Source organism: Xiphophorus hellerii, chromosome 9 (assembly GCF_003331165.1).
Source record: "Xiphophorus hellerii strain 12219 chromosome 9, Xiphophorus_hellerii-4.1, whole genome shotgun sequence".
In the NCBI taxonomy this organism is placed as follows: domain Eukaryota; kingdom Metazoa; phylum Chordata; class Actinopteri; order Cyprinodontiformes; family Poeciliidae; genus Xiphophorus; species Xiphophorus hellerii.
The window spans coordinates 1,360,304-1,379,318 of NC_045680.1; the positions used below are offsets into that span (position 1 = coordinate 1,360,304).

The 19,015-nt window shown below is 34.1% G+C and overlaps 1 protein-coding gene across 11 annotated transcripts in view; it reads right to left on the bottom strand.

Annotated features, from left to right (window-relative positions):
* Positions 1-6,000: 6,000 nt before the first annotated feature.
* The window catches only part of lrrc7 (leucine rich repeat containing 7), a 140,233-nt gene continuing 127,218 nt past the window's right edge, over positions 6,001-19,015 (bottom strand). For 8 of the 11 annotated variants that reach the window (XM_032572759.1, XM_032572758.1, XM_032572766.1 and 5 more), the window contains 3 exons: positions 15,860-15,952; positions 9,994-10,068; positions 6,001-6,523 (listed from right to left, as the gene is read on the bottom strand). In XM_032572759.1, coding sequence (XP_032428650.1) covers positions 6,413-6,523; positions 9,994-10,068; positions 15,860-15,952 — 279 coding nt within the window. In that variant the 3' untranslated portion in view covers positions 6,001-6,412. Of the gene's footprint in view, positions 6,728-9,993; positions 10,069-15,859; positions 15,953-19,015 lie in introns of all 11 variants that reach the window. The other 3 variants (XM_032572764.1, XM_032572761.1, XM_032572765.1) reach the window with 3 other exon arrangements.

Genomic DNA, 19,015 nt, shown 5'->3' on the forward strand with positions numbered 1-19,015 from the left:
TTTTTGCAGTGTGAGAATGTTTAACTGTTCTTCCAAAGAATGTAAAATGAAAAAAATAATAATCAAGTTTTAAAATTTTTTCAATAAGTTAAATAGTCTGCTAGTGGAACTTGAACTCTTAAATCAAAATTCAAGAATTACTGATTTAGAATAAGTCCATATATCTTGCTGAAAAGTTACATCTAAGTTAGTTTTATTGTATTTCAAGTGTATTAAGATATTTGCACTAGAAACTAGACCAAAAACTTTGTAAGATTTTGTCTTTTTGCTGTGTAGTTTCTCATTTTCAGCATGTTTAAAGTGAAACATCATTAGCTACTTAGGCAGACACAGGTGTTTTAATTATAAAATTCAAAAAATATTTAAACCCCTACAGGTAAGATACTGAAATTTAATAAAAACTAAAGTGAACCTCACTTTAAAACACAAACAGGTCTGAATCCATGAAAAAAGACTGTCAGTATCCCTAAATCAAAATCGGATGTAGGCACACTGACACAATTTTTTACATTAGTTTTCTTAAATATAAGTTTATGTATGTGTAAAAGATGTGGATATTTTAGTTTTGTCCCCTCAGGGTCGGTTTCTGAAGCAGGAAGGATGAACTGTCTGTCTCAACTCAGATAAATGTCAAGAAAAGCTGAGAGGGACGGATCAGGAGGGATGAAAACATTTCCAGGCTGTTAAACTAATGAACTGGGAGACAAAGCAGCATCTGCTCAGGTAAACCTCACAGGAAAACAACTGTGATCTTCAGTAATCTCTTATTTTATATCTAATTTTATTTTATCAACATGCACAAAACATTAGGTTGGTTAAAAACAAGGTTGAAATTGAACTTTTGTGCTGTTTTTAAGAAATATTCTTGCATCTAAGACACCAAATGTTGTATTTTATCAAATTTTAATCCAAGACATTCTTTAAAAGACTGTTTTACTTTTCCAGCATGCAATATGAATGATGGACAAAAGACACAGAACATACTTCCTTCATCTGTTTTAAATATAACATATGCGAGAGCTTTTTAAAAAGCCCTGCTTATTTATTTTATTAAAAATTATATTAGGGCATATACAAAATCTAAAATATATTTTATTATATGAAATAATGTCATATTATTTTAAATAACTTACAATTATGTAAATTATATGCACACTTTTTTGCATCACGAGTCACGTGATCGAGGTTGAGTAATAGATTTTTATTACAAATTTTTATAATAAAAATATTTGCATTTTTTTATGAGAGCAATCTATATTTGTTAAAATAATTTAGTAAAAAATATTTGATATATAAAATGTTTCTATAAAATATATTTTATAATAAATGTTTTATATAAGAATTGTATTTATATACATATAAAATATATTTCATAATATACAATTTATATTAATGTAAATATAAATTTCATTACATTTCATATAAAATTATATAAATTAAATATATTTAATAAATATTTATATATTTGCATATATTTAATAGAAATATAAAATAATTAAATATATTTAATATGCATAAATTTATTGCTTCATTTATGAATAAATATGATATATTAGTAATGTTAGTATAACAAAGTATTTTGTAATAATTGTATTTTTATGTCTGTCATGTCGTTCAACATTCATATTCCCATCTTCCATTAATGTTTTCTCCATCTCCACTTTCTTCCATGTTTACAATTTAACATTTTCTTTATCTCTCCATCTTCCGTTCTGAAAAGAAATAAAATTTAAATAAAAACTTGCGTCCCCCAAAAACCAGAAGGTACAACACTAGAAGAACCAAACATGACCAATATTGACATTTTTATTATTTGTACAATAGAGACTTTAGTACATTATTCAAAACACTTCTTATATATTGAAAAAATGGTACGTCCCAAAGCCCAAAATGGCTCCAGTATAATTGCTGCACAGCATTTTTTCTATTTTATACATATATTTTTTTTGTTGTAAAAACTGTATCTTAAATAGTATGTACAGGTAGTGTCTGCAAAATGCATTCTAAACACATGATACATATTATATATATACTTCAGCAATTGCATTTCTTCGCATTGATACTCAAACTTAAAACTGGAAGGATTTTCAACTTGCATGTGCAAATAAATAAAGAAATAAATAGTTCTGTAAGATCGTCACTAAAATTTGTCCAACTCATAACTCGACAGGGTTTCTCTCCTCGGAGGTCAAAGTACATTTTTGTCACACTACAGAAGAAGAAGCAGCATTCAAGTTGGGTACGTGTTAAGTACTGCAGAAAGCATGAGTACATTCACAATCAATATGAGTAATTTTAAATTATATTTCATTCAGAGTTTATGTACAGTGAAACCGTCCTCATTTGTTCATCTCTTATATCATCTAAACACATAGAAAATGGGTGTTTTTTATATTCATATACATATATATAATAATATGCATTTGTATAACACAAATTCACAATTACAGTAGAAATACATTTTTGTACAAGTTTTGGATAGTACTTGTGTAGGTCTTCAAGTCACACTGTGCGTACTTCTATCCATATCTTTGATACAAGTGTCTTTACAAAATATCACAAGTTTTGAGCAAAGCTAAGGTATATCAATATATTTAGAAAGAATTACCTGAAACAGAGTAAAAAATAATTATATTATCAAACATTTGTCTCTGTTCACGTCATAACTTCTGATATTTCAAACTCTAAATAGGGTTCAATCTCTCAACCACAATATTTAAACTGTGCCGTGTTGTGTCCGTATGAAAGTGTGACTGACACATAATGGGCACAGCAAAGTGAAAGATGACAAAATGTAAACATAAAATAAAACTTTTTTTTTTTTAAAGTTGTTACTTTTGTCATATCAATACAACTCTGTCAATCTTTGGCCAAAACATTCCCAAAAACAGAATTGAGTTGTTTTTTTTTCTTCCTTTAAACTTAATTTTCCCACTTCAGGCTACAAATATTCCAGGGAAAGTTGAAGTTTACTGTGCATTGCAAGTATCCAACATGTGTACTTGTCCACATGTTGCCATTACAACCACAACCGCATTATTCACAAAGTAGTGAATAATTTTGAAATAATGTAGTTGTTTAGATCTGGCCTAGTCAAAGTCTGGAACAAATAATCGGTGGAAAGACATAATTAAAAGGCTTCTCAAACTTTCCATCCTGTTTGAGCATAGACTATTTTGAAAAGAGCAGCTAAAAAAAATAAATTAAATAAAAAAATAAAAATCTGTTTATAGATGTCTAAATCGGTAGATATATCTCAAAACAATTTTAAGTTTTTATTGAGTGAAAAGTGACTTTTTACTATGTTGAAAACATGGTTCATTGTATCAAGCCTTTTAAAATACAATGCAACTTGTGGTTGTAACATAAAATGTGGAAAAGTTCAAAGGGTAGGAATACTCTTTTCAAGGCACTGCAACAACAAACGCTTCGAGACATAAATCTACGGAAGAGGATTATTGGAAAAAAGAAAGAGAATTGCAACCTTTTTCCTCCGAGTTCTGATTTTTCTCTTTCTGAATTTATGACTTTTTTACCATCAGAATTTTAACTTTTGATCTCAAAAGATTAAGTTGAGTTTAAAATCTGAATCCTGAGAAAAACGTCATAATTCTGTGACAAAAGTTAGAATTCTGATAAAAAAAAGTTTAAATTCCTGAGTTTAATATCAGAATTCTGAGATTAAAGCCAGAATTTTGATAATGAATTAAGATTAATTTTTTTTACTGGCAATAGTCCTCTTCGGTATAGATCTGATCATTAATGTGTGCCAATTTTTCCCATTAGTATGTCACTGTTGAGCAACGACACCAGATTTCAGTTCAAGTCTCATCCAAGCCATGACAAAGCAAATCTGACATTTTGAACCAGAGTAAGCTAAACAGTTCTATGGAAAAGCATCAGCGTCTTCAAATGTCTGGTCTTTCAAGTCTGATTTACATGGAAAAAAGCCCGGCTATTGTACAAGTCAAACATTTGAACAAAGAAGAATCTGGACATGGAAGAAGACTGGACTTTCAAACAATGGCACAGTTGTTAAATCAAGGAGTAGGAATTAGTTTTCTGTGATACAAATTGGGCGCCATAATGCAGCTGTGCACAGAGGGTGCAAATGCAGTGTGGGAGCATGGGGGCACAGGGCTCTTTTTGTGTTTCCCTATTAGTTCAAGTGAATGGCAGTGTGGGTGTAAACATTAACATGACTTGTACAGTAGATGGCACTAGAGGACAAGGTTGGCTCAGCTGCAAATAGCTGCAGAAATATTGCTTTAGCTCTTTTCAACAGCTGTTCAAGCAAAACTTTTCAAACCTAAAAACTATCAGCACTGATGTCCTATGAAAAGGGGTTTCTTTACAGGTAAAACCGTGGTGTACTTTAGAAAAAAACAAAATCCATTCAGAGAAATGACTCCTGTAAAATTGCAGGAAATAAAAAAAAAAAGCTGAATATAGTTTATTAACAGTTATATTAATCATAAACCTTTAGAGCTTTCAGTCTGGGCCCAACTGAGAGTGCAGCTCAGGAAAGCCAAATCTTCATATATGTACAAAAAGGCAGAAAGTTATCTGTACACTGGAGGCAAAAAAGATAAAGACAAAAAAACAAAATAATAAAGTAATTAAATAAATGCGAATGATGGGCAAGGTTTAAGAAAGAAGCTTTATAAGAAACAGAACTACTGACAGGGCAATGAACAAGATGCTACACATTCATTTTAAGCTGCAGTGTGTAACTTTTATTAAAAAAAAAAAATTAAATATTTGCTAAAACTGCCACCATTTTGTGAGTGTTAGGAAACAGATAATCTGTGAAAGAAAATCGATCTTCTTCCTCTGATCCCGGAGCTATAATTCCTGTCTGAAGAAATGTACCGCCCCCAACCAAAAATAACCAATCAGAACCAGGAGATAGGTCTTAGCGCTGTCAATCATCCTCATGATCATGCTGCTAAATTTGGTAATGGTAGAGAAACAACTTGCCATTACAGGAGAAACATTTATTCGCCATGCTAACTAGCTTTAGCCGCAGCTTGCTCTATGGTAGCACTGCCAATCAGATGGAGGGTGATCACAGTTGGGGAGTAACTAGTTACACTTGAGTAAAAAAGGTAGTTTCAGACATTGTATTTTTTACTTTTGCTTGAGTAAATTTATTACACAGTATCACTGCGCTTACTTGAGAAAAATTTCTAGATATTCTACCCACTGAATGAAAAACAAACATGTTTTAATAAAAAAAAGACCAGACACAGACACACACATGCAGTTTTTGTTAAAGTTTTAGAATTTTTTTATTGAAAAGAACTGATTTTGAAAAATTTTTGTTTTGCCTGATTTTGTTATTTTTTATTACAAAATCAACAATTTTGTAATAAAAATTTGTGATTTTATTACACAAATAAAATTACAAAAATTCAAAAAATTTAAATTTTTGAATTCAAAAATTCACATTTTTGGAATGTGTAAAATGTTAATTTTTACACATTCAATAAATATGTAAAAAATTACTTATATGAATTTTTGTAATTTTGTCCTTAAATTAGCAAAATTTCTACTTAACTTTATATTTTGTTCCTTCTGATTATGTAATTTTAAAATATGAAATAATTGATCATTTGATCAGTTACTCAATACTTCAGTAGACTTTTTACCTAATACTTTTTTACTCTTACTTGATGGCTACTTTTTACTTTTACATGAGTAAAAATATGTTGAAGTAGTGTTGGTTTCACTTGAGTTTAACATTTGGGTTCTATGCCCATCTCTCAGAGTGATTGACAGCACTAAGATCCGCCTCCTGGCTCTGATTGGTTGTTTCTAGTTAGCAATGGGAGAGGTCATTTTTTTCTCCCCACAGTTTATCTGTTTTGTACCAAACAAAACAGATAAATTGTGAAATAGTGACAGATTCAATAAATATATAAAAAAAAAAGAAAAAAAAAAGTTACATACTGGAGTTAACTAAGAAAGTGAAGGAAAGCAAAAAAAAAAAATTTGTAAAAATCCTCCAATAAAAAATAACTAAAATCTGACTGGCTGATGGAAAAGCTGCCTCATTCGAAAACAACCACAATATCCAAACTGCAGCAGCTGTGAAGGAACTGAAAAGTGTTGCATCCTTTCATGGTCCGTCCGTCCGTCAATCAGGTCGCTGACCTCTGGTAGACAGAAGAGAAGAGATGTTTCCCATGGTACTTTTGGCACTAGTATTTGCCTTTGGTCCAGCAATAGGCAAATAGATGTCTGTGTGTTCCTTTAAAAAGGTTACAAAAAACAAGAAGAAGAAGAAAAAGAAGAAAAAAAAGAAGGCTCATATGTCAGTTCCACAAGCCACCAGCAGAGGGCAGGTGGGGTAGAGTTGAATGGAGATGAGTAGAGATGGGAAGTGGGTTTGTTTGTTATAAAACTATTTCTATGGCGTGCTGCCGTCTCTCAGAACCACCAAGTGCACGGTCCGAGGGAAACTCTTCAGCAGAGAGACGGCTGTCTCGTGCTCCATGTGTAAAAAACTATGTCCGTTAGCCTGCAAGGCAAACACGCAGCACAGTCAACAGCAATGTGTGTGTGTGCGCATGTGTGTATAGAGGTATGTGTTCTGCAGATTTTCCATACACATGTCAATGTGTGAGTGTTTTGTGGGAGGATGGAGGGTCACTGCCATCATTATCTCAGTAACACATCACTGTTGGGGGAAAAGAGAGAGAAGAGGAGGAGCTACACAGTCATGCTGTAGAAAGAGAAGGGGTAAAGACAAAAAAGGGTTTTCAGATGCGTTCATCCAGCTAAACTGTACAACTTTAGGAGTGATGATAGACAACAGAGAGGAGGCGGGGAAAACATAGATGAGCGTAAAGCTGACACTGATTTCTTATCTTGATTGTTGTGTTAATGTTCAAAAACCGAAAAATGTAAGTTTTAGCCATCCTCATTTGTGCTTTTGGGATTCAGTTTAAACGATTGCACTGAGCTACATTAAGGTTTCTCAAACTTTTTCAGGTTGAAAATCACCTACCCCATTTAACAAACACAGACGACCTAACCTTAAATTGCCCCGTGAAAACAACATCAAAATTAAAATTAAAATCTTAATTTTGGGCCAAGTCAAAATCATGAATGTTCTTCAAGGGCCGGTTGTCCCAGAATGTATTGATAAAACCTGCAAACAAAACTGTTAAAATATTTTAAAAAAAATTTTATTAAATAATATTGAAAATCTTTTCAGTCTTTCTAGGATTTTGCAATTATTTTTGTGATTTTTTGCAATAAAAATCAAAGTGTTTGGGGAATTAATTTAGAAATATTTGCACTTATGTATGACAGTAAATGCAGCTTTTTATTACTTGCCATATCATTAGATTATAACTTGACATTAAGTGAGGCTGAAGTAGCTGTTTTGTAGAAGTAAGAAATACTGTAAACAATCACTTAGATCCAAAATTCTGCAATAAACTCACAATTATGTATTAGCACAAAAAAGCGCAGGGATCTGTTGATTTTGTGTGAATTTCTATGATAATTCACAAGAAACAGAAGGGACACATTTATGTAATTTGACAGTAAACAGATAAAAAACGCTTTGATTTGATTGATAAAATAATATTTAAGCACGCAGATGTCCTGACGGTTCCATATATGTCACTTCAGAGACTAGAGGGACCCATAAAAAGCTATGGCAGGTCGGATTTGTTGTAAAAAACAAATAACAGGTCTCACCAACTGAAACTTGTTCAAAAGAATTTAATCGTTCGTGAACGACGCATGAAAACTCTCAGCATCATACAAGTGATCACTTTACATGCAATACCTGGTAAACCACTAGGGGGCGGCCGCGGACCACAGTTAGAGAACGACTGAGCTACAACTTTACGAGTTCTTCTGTAGAAAATGAAAATATCAAAGTATTAGGATAGAATGAAAATCTATAAGCGTTTAATATCAGTCAATATTGATCGTTACTGGTTAGCTATTTGTTTTTAATATATGAAATGCTGCCAAACTGGTGGTGTGAATATTGTGTTTTTTTTATTTTTAAGCAGTTATGAGGCATGGCGGGGAAATCCTTAAGCTGCTGCCAGAACGACTAGCACTCAAAGAGTGAGTGAGTTGCTAGGTAACCAAACAGTGAGTGAGTTGCTAGGTAACCAAAGAGTGAGACTGAGTTGATTCCACTATCCTTTGCTATGCTAGCTGTGAGAGTGGCTAAAGCCTTTCCTCTGCCTACATCCCCCAGAATGCTGTGCAGTTCTGGATCAGAGTTCAATGAAATTATTGAATATTCTACCAGATTTATTATCTATTGATACTGATCACGTGCTTATCTGCATATATATTGTTATTGATCAATTGCTTGTTTACCTAAAGTGCAAATAAACATGTTCCGGTTACCAGCATCAACTTCTACACTGCAAAAACACAAAATCTTACCAAGTATTTTTGGTCTAGTTTTTAGTGAAAATATCTTAGTAAGCGTGAAATACGACAAAACTAACTTACAAGTAACTTTTCAGCAATATATAGGCGCTTGTTTTAAGATAATAATTCCTTAAAATTGGGAAAGAAGTGGATTAATTCTGTTATAGCAGGACAGTTTTGCCTTGTTATAAGTGAAATAATTTAAGCAACAGAACTACATGATTCATTATGAAGATCAAAAGGAGATTTTTATTCCTATTTCTCGAGAATCTCTACAAGTTAGGACATATTACATTACTTTACGCTCTATAACTTATATTAAACATGGAGTTTGTAGTTGACATGTTACAGCTCTCTTATTAAAGAATATAGCTCTAATATCTAAGCTTTTAAAACTAATGATAAAAACAAAAATGAAATAGTCGGGGGGAGAAAGCTCATGCCAGATATCTGTATGGTCATGATACAGAGGCAGAATATAAAGCAGAATAAAATGTGGATTTTACATTATAAATCTGCATATTTACTGCAGCTACAGTGCCTACAAAAACCTTAGATGTTTTACTTTTTTTATTATCATTTTCACAAATCAATCATGATCAACAAAGTCTGGCTTTTTTGAGAAAAAAAAATTACCAAACATATTTGGTATTTTTACTTGCCATCCATAGCCGTGTTGCTGCGATAGAGCAACTGCCTTAACAAAAATAAACCTGGAGATTTGGGTATTATTAATTTAGTGCGGCGCATCACTGCAAAGGGAAAATGTAAAGGAAAAAAAAACTTTGAAAAACGACTCAAAACCACTCTCATTTTTTGTATTTCTTGCTCTCTATGCAGAGATCCGTTGCCATAGCAACCGACTGACAATAGCTCCACTAAGGTTTTAGGATTCAACACCAAGAAAAAAACACGCAAATATTTCCCACACATAGAAATATTTGTGAAACATTTCTGTGTGGGAAATGTTTTTTTTTGTTTGCAAAAACCCCCCCCAAAAACATTGCAAACAAAAATGTGTTTTTTGTTTGAGAAAAAAACATTAGTAACAACTAAATAATTTGTATTTTGCGATTATTAAGTGATCGTAGAAACACTGCGGTGGCTGATTCGCTCATTTAAACACCTGCTCTTCTGATTATCTGTCAGAGAGTTGGTATGTGTGTTGCCATTTTTTTTTCTAACTGAACCGAAACACATGAAATTCCACAGCCCATCTACATGTTGAGATTGTCAAAGTCAAGCTAGCACAGCTAACCTACTTCTGTCTCCCTCGTTATTCTTTTTAATTAAAACTTTTTCCTGACCTTGTCATTTACTTGTCTTAGTGTTGACAATTTCATATATCACGTACACATTTAAGATTTAGCTCATTTTAGCCAAAACCAATGGGAGTTATTGTTGGCTAGCAGTTTTGCAACGTGACTTTAGGCACTGTATGTTGCTACTAAGATGAGATTTCATCCCATCTTTGAATGGAAAACTGTGTGCTATGTCCTGCTGAATATGCTGCCTCATTATTTGAAAAGGTCAGATGTTGCTGACTGTAGCCTGACGATATGTCGAGTGGGAGGATGTTACCTGCAGTATCTTGTCTCCGGGCTTCAGTGAGGAGGCGGCGGGCCCGTCATGCTGTACCCTAGTAACAAAGATACCCTATAAGTCAAAATGATACACCGTTAGGACAACACAGGGACACGATGGTTTAGAATCTTTGCCTTTCTCATGCTCATCTCAATATCCAACCCCAAACACAAAACAAATCTTTAAACAAATCAGATTTCTCCCTCAAAGGAATGAAAATACTGCAAAAGTACTATCAAGGATTGTTTATGATAATGCTATTTTTTTTTTAATTTCAGAAACGGCGTTAGCATTTTTCAAAGTTTCAAAGAAAATAGTTTCTATTGGCTAGAGCTAAAAATGTAGAAAAAAATGAACAAAGAGCAAATAATTCAAGAATATGGGAAGGAAAATATGTGTTGGTTTGGAAATAAGTAGATATCCCCCAATGTTTTCTTTTCTCAATTACCCAAGGCAGAGATTGTAAAAACACCAACATCTTTTCACCCAGAGCTGAAAGATGTTTTCGAACACAGAGGATTGAGACAATGCAGCAGCAGAAACTCCACATGGTTCAACAGGCTGCTTACATGTTGAACACAGATAAATGTGCCGTTAAGGAGAGACACGAGAAAACCGGAAACATAAAAACATGATGCAGTAGACGGTGCAGCACCATCCAGGACACTACAGTGAGTGAGTAAACACAGCAATAGACACAAATAGGTGTTAAGTTGCAACATGTGGCAACACTGACAATCATACAGTGAGCCTCATACATACAATAAAATACTTCAATTATCCCGCAACAAACTTGATTAGTTTGCCATGCAGACGATGCTTTCACACTGACATTTGCAATTAGTCTTTGATTGGATAAAGCTCACTGTATATTTTAAGGAAATATGATATCAGCTGATATTAGTAAAACAGTTGCACACAGAGCTGAAAAACACAACAAAGCAAGGTTTTGTTAAAAGGGTCTTAATCCGAAAAAAATTTAGAAATATTTTCCACAGACTGATGAGATTTTAGAAGCTAAATCAGAGTTAGCTTAGTGTGCAACGGTAATATAAACAAAGGGGGGAATTTTATATATTTTTTTAAGTACAACATCCCCAGTGGAGGGCATTTCTGGTAAAAGAACAATTACAAGTTTGAAATAAATTCATCTTTCATCACAGAAAAACACAACCTTTTAATTGGAAGACATTTTAGAAAATACATAGATTTTTCTTTTTGCAAAAACATAGAATGAAAGATTCATAAGAATGAAAACAAACACTAATATATTTATAATGTCTGTTTTTGGTAATTAGTGCCACCAAAGACCAGGGGAGGAGAGAGGAAATGGGAGAGGCTAATAATAAGATCACAGAGTGTTTTTTAAAGTTATCCTATATTTATTTATTTATTCTTTGATCTGGGATGTACTTTTATTTATTTATCTGTTTGCTTTCTATTTTCTCCCTCTCTTTTCCTCTTCTACACAAAATATCTGTGATGCTGGGTTATTCTAGCAGTATAGAAAAGAGAATAGAAAAATAATAATTCAAAAAGAAAATAATTGCCAAAATTAACAGAAAAAAGTCAATTTTAATCCATATATGTTAAACAATTTCATTGTTTTTGTTGTGACACCAGTTGATTATGTTCTGTGTTTCGTTTTTGTTTTGAATGTTTCCATTTTAATGTAAACCACCTTGTTTGTTATTCATTCTATTATCTGGTTTTGTAGAACAATACATCTTTTTGGTTTTTGTCAGTCTGTAATGTTTGTTGTATATACAAAAATTAAAAGAAAAGACAGTTTTATAGTAAAGTCCCAGTTAGTTTTTGTTTTCACTTATTTCAGGTAGCAAAAATGCTTCCTCAATTTAAATTTTTTACTTTGTTAGTTTTACCTTTCAGAGAAGAGCCTTATATAATATAGAGAAGAATAAAGACAGGCAGAAAGGAAACACTTTCTTCTGAAAAGCGAACAAATCAAAGATCCAGTCAATATGAGGCAACTTTTCTTCTTACTGCGCTCTAATTAACAGAACTGAAATGGACCCAGAGGTGCAGAGAGGTGCAGTCCTTCAGGATTACTGTTGCTTCTCTTCAGACGCCGAATAATGAGTTCTGCATGGCGCCATCAATGGACTAAACCCGACCCAGAGCAGGAAGAGAATACGCTGCTGCAACTTAAAGTTAATTAGGCATCACATTTTGGTTCCTCACTTAAATACAAATTAAAGTTGGTACTTTTTCACAGCTGGTTACTATTTATTATTAGGCAACTCTTACTGAAACCGTTACATTTATGCCTTGCATTGTACAGGATGTCCAAAGTCAAGGATTTCAAACTCATCTGCATCTTGAACCACAGTTAGATTATGAATGTTTTCAAAAAAACGCATTGATAAAAACCTTAAACAAATTGTTTTAATGCTAATAAATAGCTGTGTGCGCATTACATGAGTTCTGCTGTAAATATCTTTTCACAATGATCCGTTCCTCTGGAATTTAATGATTGTTTCCTGGAGACATATTAAATATTTTTGTGCTTACGTATGGCAGTAAATGTGATTTCTTTGCTACGGCTGAGGCAGGTGGGAGTTAGCATCTGTAAACCCAAAGTTTTTGACCATTATTTATCGATCCAAAATTTGCAATAAACTCATGATTACGCATTAGCACAAAACGTGTTGATTCTGTGTGAATACGCAAAAAACTGGAGGGACTGACTGACGTAATTTGGCAGCAAACAAAAAAAAACTGATTGATAAAATAATATTTAAGCACATAAGGTTTTATTTCTGCACCTCTCTGGAGTCCAGAGGGCCACATAAAAAGCTATTCGCCCAGATTCCAGATTTGGCCCCAGAGCCTTCAGTTTGACACCATGTTGAGATAATTCATTTCAAAATAATGCAAAAAACAAGCTGAACACTAGAGGGAGCTACCACACCAAGGATTAGTGTCACTGTATTTCTTTAGCTCTGTTAATCAAAGCATTGATGTGTAATTTTGTGAATTTAAAAGGCCTAAACCTGGTATATACAAAATACCCCGTTTGCAACATCCATGGTAAATATTAGTGAAACACAGTAAAGATATTTGCTGAGTTTTTACTCTGACAAGTCATCTTAATTGTTTTGTACCGGAAAGCAGAGAGTTCCTATTTTAAAGCCCTTTATAGTTACACAGTGTTTCACCTGAGAGTTACCCGTCTCCATGCTATGATGCTGCACAGGACTTTGCAGAATAATTCACTCTTATGGGTTTTATTGAGTTTTCTTGCAGTAGCAAAAAAGGCTGTAAAGTTGAAGAAAAAGGTGGGACCATCCACTTCTTTAAAATATTTTGCTACAATTACAGCTCAGCAGTGTTTTGTAGCATATTTAGAGAATTTCAGATTAAATGGAGAGTACTCTGCAGATTCCCAATTAAATTTTATTTAATTTTTAAGGGTTATTCCAACACCTTAAAGGGACAGTATTATGCGTTTGGCATTTTATGGTACAACCACCAAGTAACCATGTTACCTTCTGTTGTTAAAAAATTAAAAAATGCTATTTATAACCAAATATAACTTAAAATAAATTTTACTTTGTAACTTAACACATAGAAATTGGGATTCTGCCTCTTTAAAAACTCCTGCTCTTTCTGTAACTGCCTTCAGGAAGTCATCCCAACATGGCTCCTCTATTAACCCTTTAACAACGTTTGACCAGCGTTGCATAATGAGCTCAGCAGATGTGCAGTTCCACCAGGTGTTTGCTAATTGCTGATGACTAGTCTGAAGGAGCTGTGCCTCAAAGGCCACCCAGCTGAATGGTTGCCATGGGAGAATAAACTATTTCCAGGTATGCTTTTGATGAGTTAATAACATTATAACATGATGTAAAGCTCAAAAATGTAAATTTTACATAATAATGCCCTTTTATTATGCTTAAAAGTAAACCTGTAACCTCTTCAAAAGTAAATAATTCCCACTTTATGACTGCTGTCTGAGGAAGGTGCTCTATAAATAAAAATTAAAAAGTCTTAAAACAAGTTTTGAATATTCTGGTTCTAATCAGACATAATGAGAATAAGTTCAAGGGATAAATATGGAGTTATGCTTTTCCAGAACCTGTAAAAATATTATCATTTAAGATGTTTTTTTATAGAGCATGCATTCTGTCATGACTTACTCAAAACATTTCATCTGCAGAGACTCCGCTGCCTCTTTATGACCAACTATAATAGAAACTATAAAATAACTGCTCAAGTCAGCAGCTACCCGACCTTAATATAAAAGTTAAACGACAGTTTTCTTTCTACCTTCACAGTAAAACTTCACCATTCGTCCTCAGAATGGGCCGTCCCGTCAGAATAAAATGTCACACCTTCCATCCCTGAAGCAAAGCAAATCGCCCACAGAGCCAAAAACAGACGGCCAAAAAAAGCAGCTGCAGCTTTTTGTGTGCGGCGCCGCGCTCCTTGAGGCCGACCGAAGCGTCTTGTTTCTGGGACAGATCGCCTTGCAGAGCGGGCCTGGGGGATCTCTGACCCAACAGGCTGCTGCTGCAGACAGGCTCAGTCAAATTTAGAAGTCCCATCGATGAAAGAGATTGGCGTGTCTTGTAAGATTTGAGTCTGATGACGCTACAAGGCGGTTCAAAGCAGCTGCAGAAAATATGTTAGGTCTTAGTTTTTTCTACTAACCTGATGAATTTCAGTTATGTTTTCAATACATTTAAAGGGGCGGTGTTCGCTTAAATCAGCTTTTTTAGCTTTACATCCCAAATCAAAAACATACCCCGAGCATTGCTTTGATATTTTCATTCATGTTTTAGACATCCTTTAATCTCCATGGCAACCATTCAGATAGGTGGACGTAGCCCCGCCTCCAAGGCGACGCTCTTCCTGGAAGCTGCGGTTTCTCACAGAACACCCTCCCCCACCCACTCAGCTCCTTCAGACTAGCCAGCAGCAATCAGCAAACACCTCGTGGAACTGCTGAGCTCATCATATGAGCTACTTTACTGATAAAAACGTTTTTAAAGGGTTAATAGAGGAGCCATGTTGTGATGACTTCAGAGAGAGCGCAAGGATTTAAAGAGACAGAGGCCCAATTTCAAGGCATAGTTGACATTTATAGCATTTTTTAACAACTGAAGGTAATACAGTTACTTGATTGTAGAGTTTGGTAGTATCGCGTTACATTTATTTAACTGTTCTGAAAAAAAAATTTTTTTTACTACGCTGTATTTTCTACTCTTACTTGAGTAAAATTTCTGGATTTTCTACCCTCTAAATGAAAAACAAACATGTTTTAACCAAAAATTCACCAGACACACCTGCAGTTTTTGTTAAAGTTTCATTTTGAAAGAAACTGATTTGGAAACATTTAATTCGCCTGATTTTATTACTTAAGATTAATTACTGTCATTTTTGTCCTTAAAATACCAAAATTTCAACTTAACTTTATATTTTGGTTTATCTGATTTTGTAACTTTTAAATATTAAATGATTGGTAATTTGATCAGTTACTCAGTACTTGCATAGACTTTTTTACCAAATACTTTTTTACTCTTACTTGAGTAATTTCTTGGCTACTTTTTACTTCTACTTGAGTACAATTTGTGGTCACTCTACCCACCTCTGGTTAATTTAGCTGAATATTCCAACAATGTGCCTGGAAAACAAACACAACCCTGCCTCTTTAAGTCAAATTAAGCCCAATAAATGAACTTCAGCTGTTTATGAAAAGAAAAATATTCACTGTAAGTTAACCACGTCGGCCTCTCTGCCTCACAGACAAACACTGCCGTAACGAGCTGCAGTTTCCATGGCAACTCTGAGGTAAAGCTGAGGAGGCTGTGATTGGCTGACAGGCTGGGTCAGGTCGTACCATGTCGGAGGGTTTGAAGGGGTTCCCCTGGCCGCTGATGCCGCCAGAGATACTGAAGCCGAGGCCGGGGTTCTTCTCTATCCTCACACACAGCTAGGCAGGAAGAGCAGAGAGAGACGGCTGAGAGTGAAACGCATGCACGGCGAAAACTGCAAAGAGCAAATAAACGCGAGGAGGAGCGCTCTGGCAGCTATTTGGAACAACCAGGCCACGAATAACGCTGCCAGTGTTTTGCTGTTTGGCATTATGGGAAGCTACAGTATCTCTTGCAATGAAGGGGGGAAAACAAGAAAGACAAAAAAAAACCTGCAGGCAGGTCGCGGTGCAGATCGACTTCCTGTCCCTTTCTAAACGGGAACGGCGCTCTCCATCTGCGGAGCGTTTCTGATTACGACTGACACCTCTGGCTTGGTTTCAGCACAGATGGTGGCTCTGTGGTGGCTAAGTTACTTAATTATCTCCACATTTTATCAATATTAGCTGCGTGTTTATTGCAACGACAAAAAGAAAAACAATCCTACCAAAAATTTACGGTCTAGTTTCTAGTAAAATATATTATTACTCTTGAAATAAGACAAATGTAAGACATGCAAGCAATTTGTTAAGAAGATATAGGAGCTTGTTTTTATTGAATAATTCCTTAATATTGATGAAAAAGTACATATTATTTTACTTATACAAGATATTTTTCAATGTCATAATTGATATAATCTGCCAGGGACACAATAATTCATCAGTATTGATGGATTATTGACTTGAAACTAGCTCTTATTTCTGGCAGAAAAGTTACTTTAAGTTGGTTTGTCTACTGAGAAATCTGAACCAGAAAACAGACCAAAAATACTTAAGATAAGATTTAGTGTTTTTGCAATGACGTTGGTCAAACTATAAATTCTATTATTGGTATTATTGGTCTAGTTTCTAGAGCAAATACACTACAGACCAAAGGTTTGGACACAACTGTGTGTCCAAACTTTTGGTCTGTAGTGTATGTTAGTACACTTGAACTTGTTAACAACACATCAAAACTAACTTGTTAACAACACATGTGAGCTTGTTTTAAGTAAATAATTCCTTAGCATTAATTTAAAAAAAAGTACTACTAGCACTTAATTTATAACTAGACATTTGTCTCCTTATGTAAGTGAAAGAAATCCACCAGTGGAATTAAATTATCACCATTAAGGAATTATTTACATAAAACAAGCTCCTACATCTAGTTAAAAATTTACTTTAGGCTAGTTTTGTCTTAATTCAAGTCTAATAACATATTTGCACTAGAAACTAGACCAAAATTACTTGGTAAGACTTTGAGTTTTTGCAGTGATGTTGGTCAAGCTATCAAATATTTTGGTCTAATTTCTAATGCAAATAAGATAAAACTTAAAAGTAACTTTTTAACAAGATATAGGAGCTAACAAATAAGTAAATAATTCCGTAATATTAATTTAAAAAACGTACTAATTCCACTGGGACTTCACTTATAACGAGACATTTTTCTGCCAGTGGAAGTATTTCATCAATATTAACTAGAAAATTTCGGAAGAAATTTAGCCGGGGCCTGCCAAGGCGCGCCCGTGGGGTTTTGGGCCCGGCGTCGTCACGCCACAAATCGGCGTCGACGCCAAAGAACGCCGCGACGTAATCAGTGGCACGCGGAGAACCGCAAGAACGTTAAGCGAGGCGGACGTGCACCATTCAGTACGATTTAAAATTTTCTCAAGGCTTTTATTTTGGAAGTTTTGTTAAACTTCATTTCAAAGGGCCAAACTAATCCCATGCGTAATAGTCCTTGGGTTAAAATAGTTATATAATGCTCAAAACACAAGTGGCTGGTGTAAAAATATTCAAGGCTTTTATTTTGGAATTTTTGTTAAACTTCAATTCAAAGGTCCAAACTAATTCCATGTATAACAGTCATTGGGTTAAATCAGTTATATAATGCTGAAAACGCAAGTAGTTGATGTAAAAATATTAAAGGCTTTTATTTTGGAATTTTTGTTAAACTTCATTTCAAAGGGCCAACCTAATCCCATGTGTAATAGTCATTGGGTTAAATCAGTTATTTATTGCTCAAAAGAGCAATTATCTGATGTAAAATATGTCAAGGCTTTTATTTTGGAATTTTTGTTAAACTTCAATCCAAAGGTCCAAACTAATTCCATGTATAACAGTCATTGGGTTAAATCAGTTATATAATGCTGAAAACGCAAGTAGTTAGCAAAATGCTAATGTTAGCATCATTGCTGTCACTAGCATGTGGGACATCACTAGGATGTTCTCTATAATGGACTTACTCCATTCAGTATACTAAACATGGCTAATAAGTCCAATAAATAGCTAATAGCTTATTTAAGCTAAAATGCTAATGCTAATGAACTGCCTTGCTGCGCAAGGCAGTTCCCTAACCTGAGAGAAACAGATAATGCAGAATAATATTATTGCACTGCCTGCGGCGGTGCACTAACCTCAGGGGCATGTTGAGGCTTTTATTTTGAAATTTTTGTTAAGCTTAATTTCAAAGGTCCAAACTAATCCCATGTGTAATAGTCATTGGGTTAAATCAGTTATTTATTGCTCAAAAGAGCAATTATCTGATCTAAAATATGTCAAGGCTTTTATTTTGAAATTTTCAGTATGCTTCATTTCAAAGGGCCAAACTAATACCATGTGTAACAGTGCTTTGGATGAAAAAGTCAAAGAAACCCAAAAAGAGCAATTACGTCATGTAAAAATATTCAAGGCTTTTATTTTGAAATTTTTGTTAAACTTCATTTCAAAGGGCCAAACTAATCCCCTGCGTAATAGTCATTGGGTTAAAATAGTTATATAATGCTCAAAACACAAGTAGTTGATGTAAAAATATTCAAGGCTTTTATTTTGAAATTTTCAGTATGCTTCATTTCAGAGGGCCAAACTAATACCACGTGTAACAGTGCTTTGGATGAAAAAGTCACATAAAGCCAAAAACAGCAATTACCTGATGTAAAAATATTCAAGGCTTTTATTTTGAAATTATTATTATGCTCCATTTTAAAGTTCCGAACTAATCCCATGTGTAACATTGCTTTGGATGAAAAAGTCATATACGGCCAAAAAGAGCAATTACTTCATGTAAAATATTCAAGGCTTTTATTTTGAAATTTTCAGTATGCT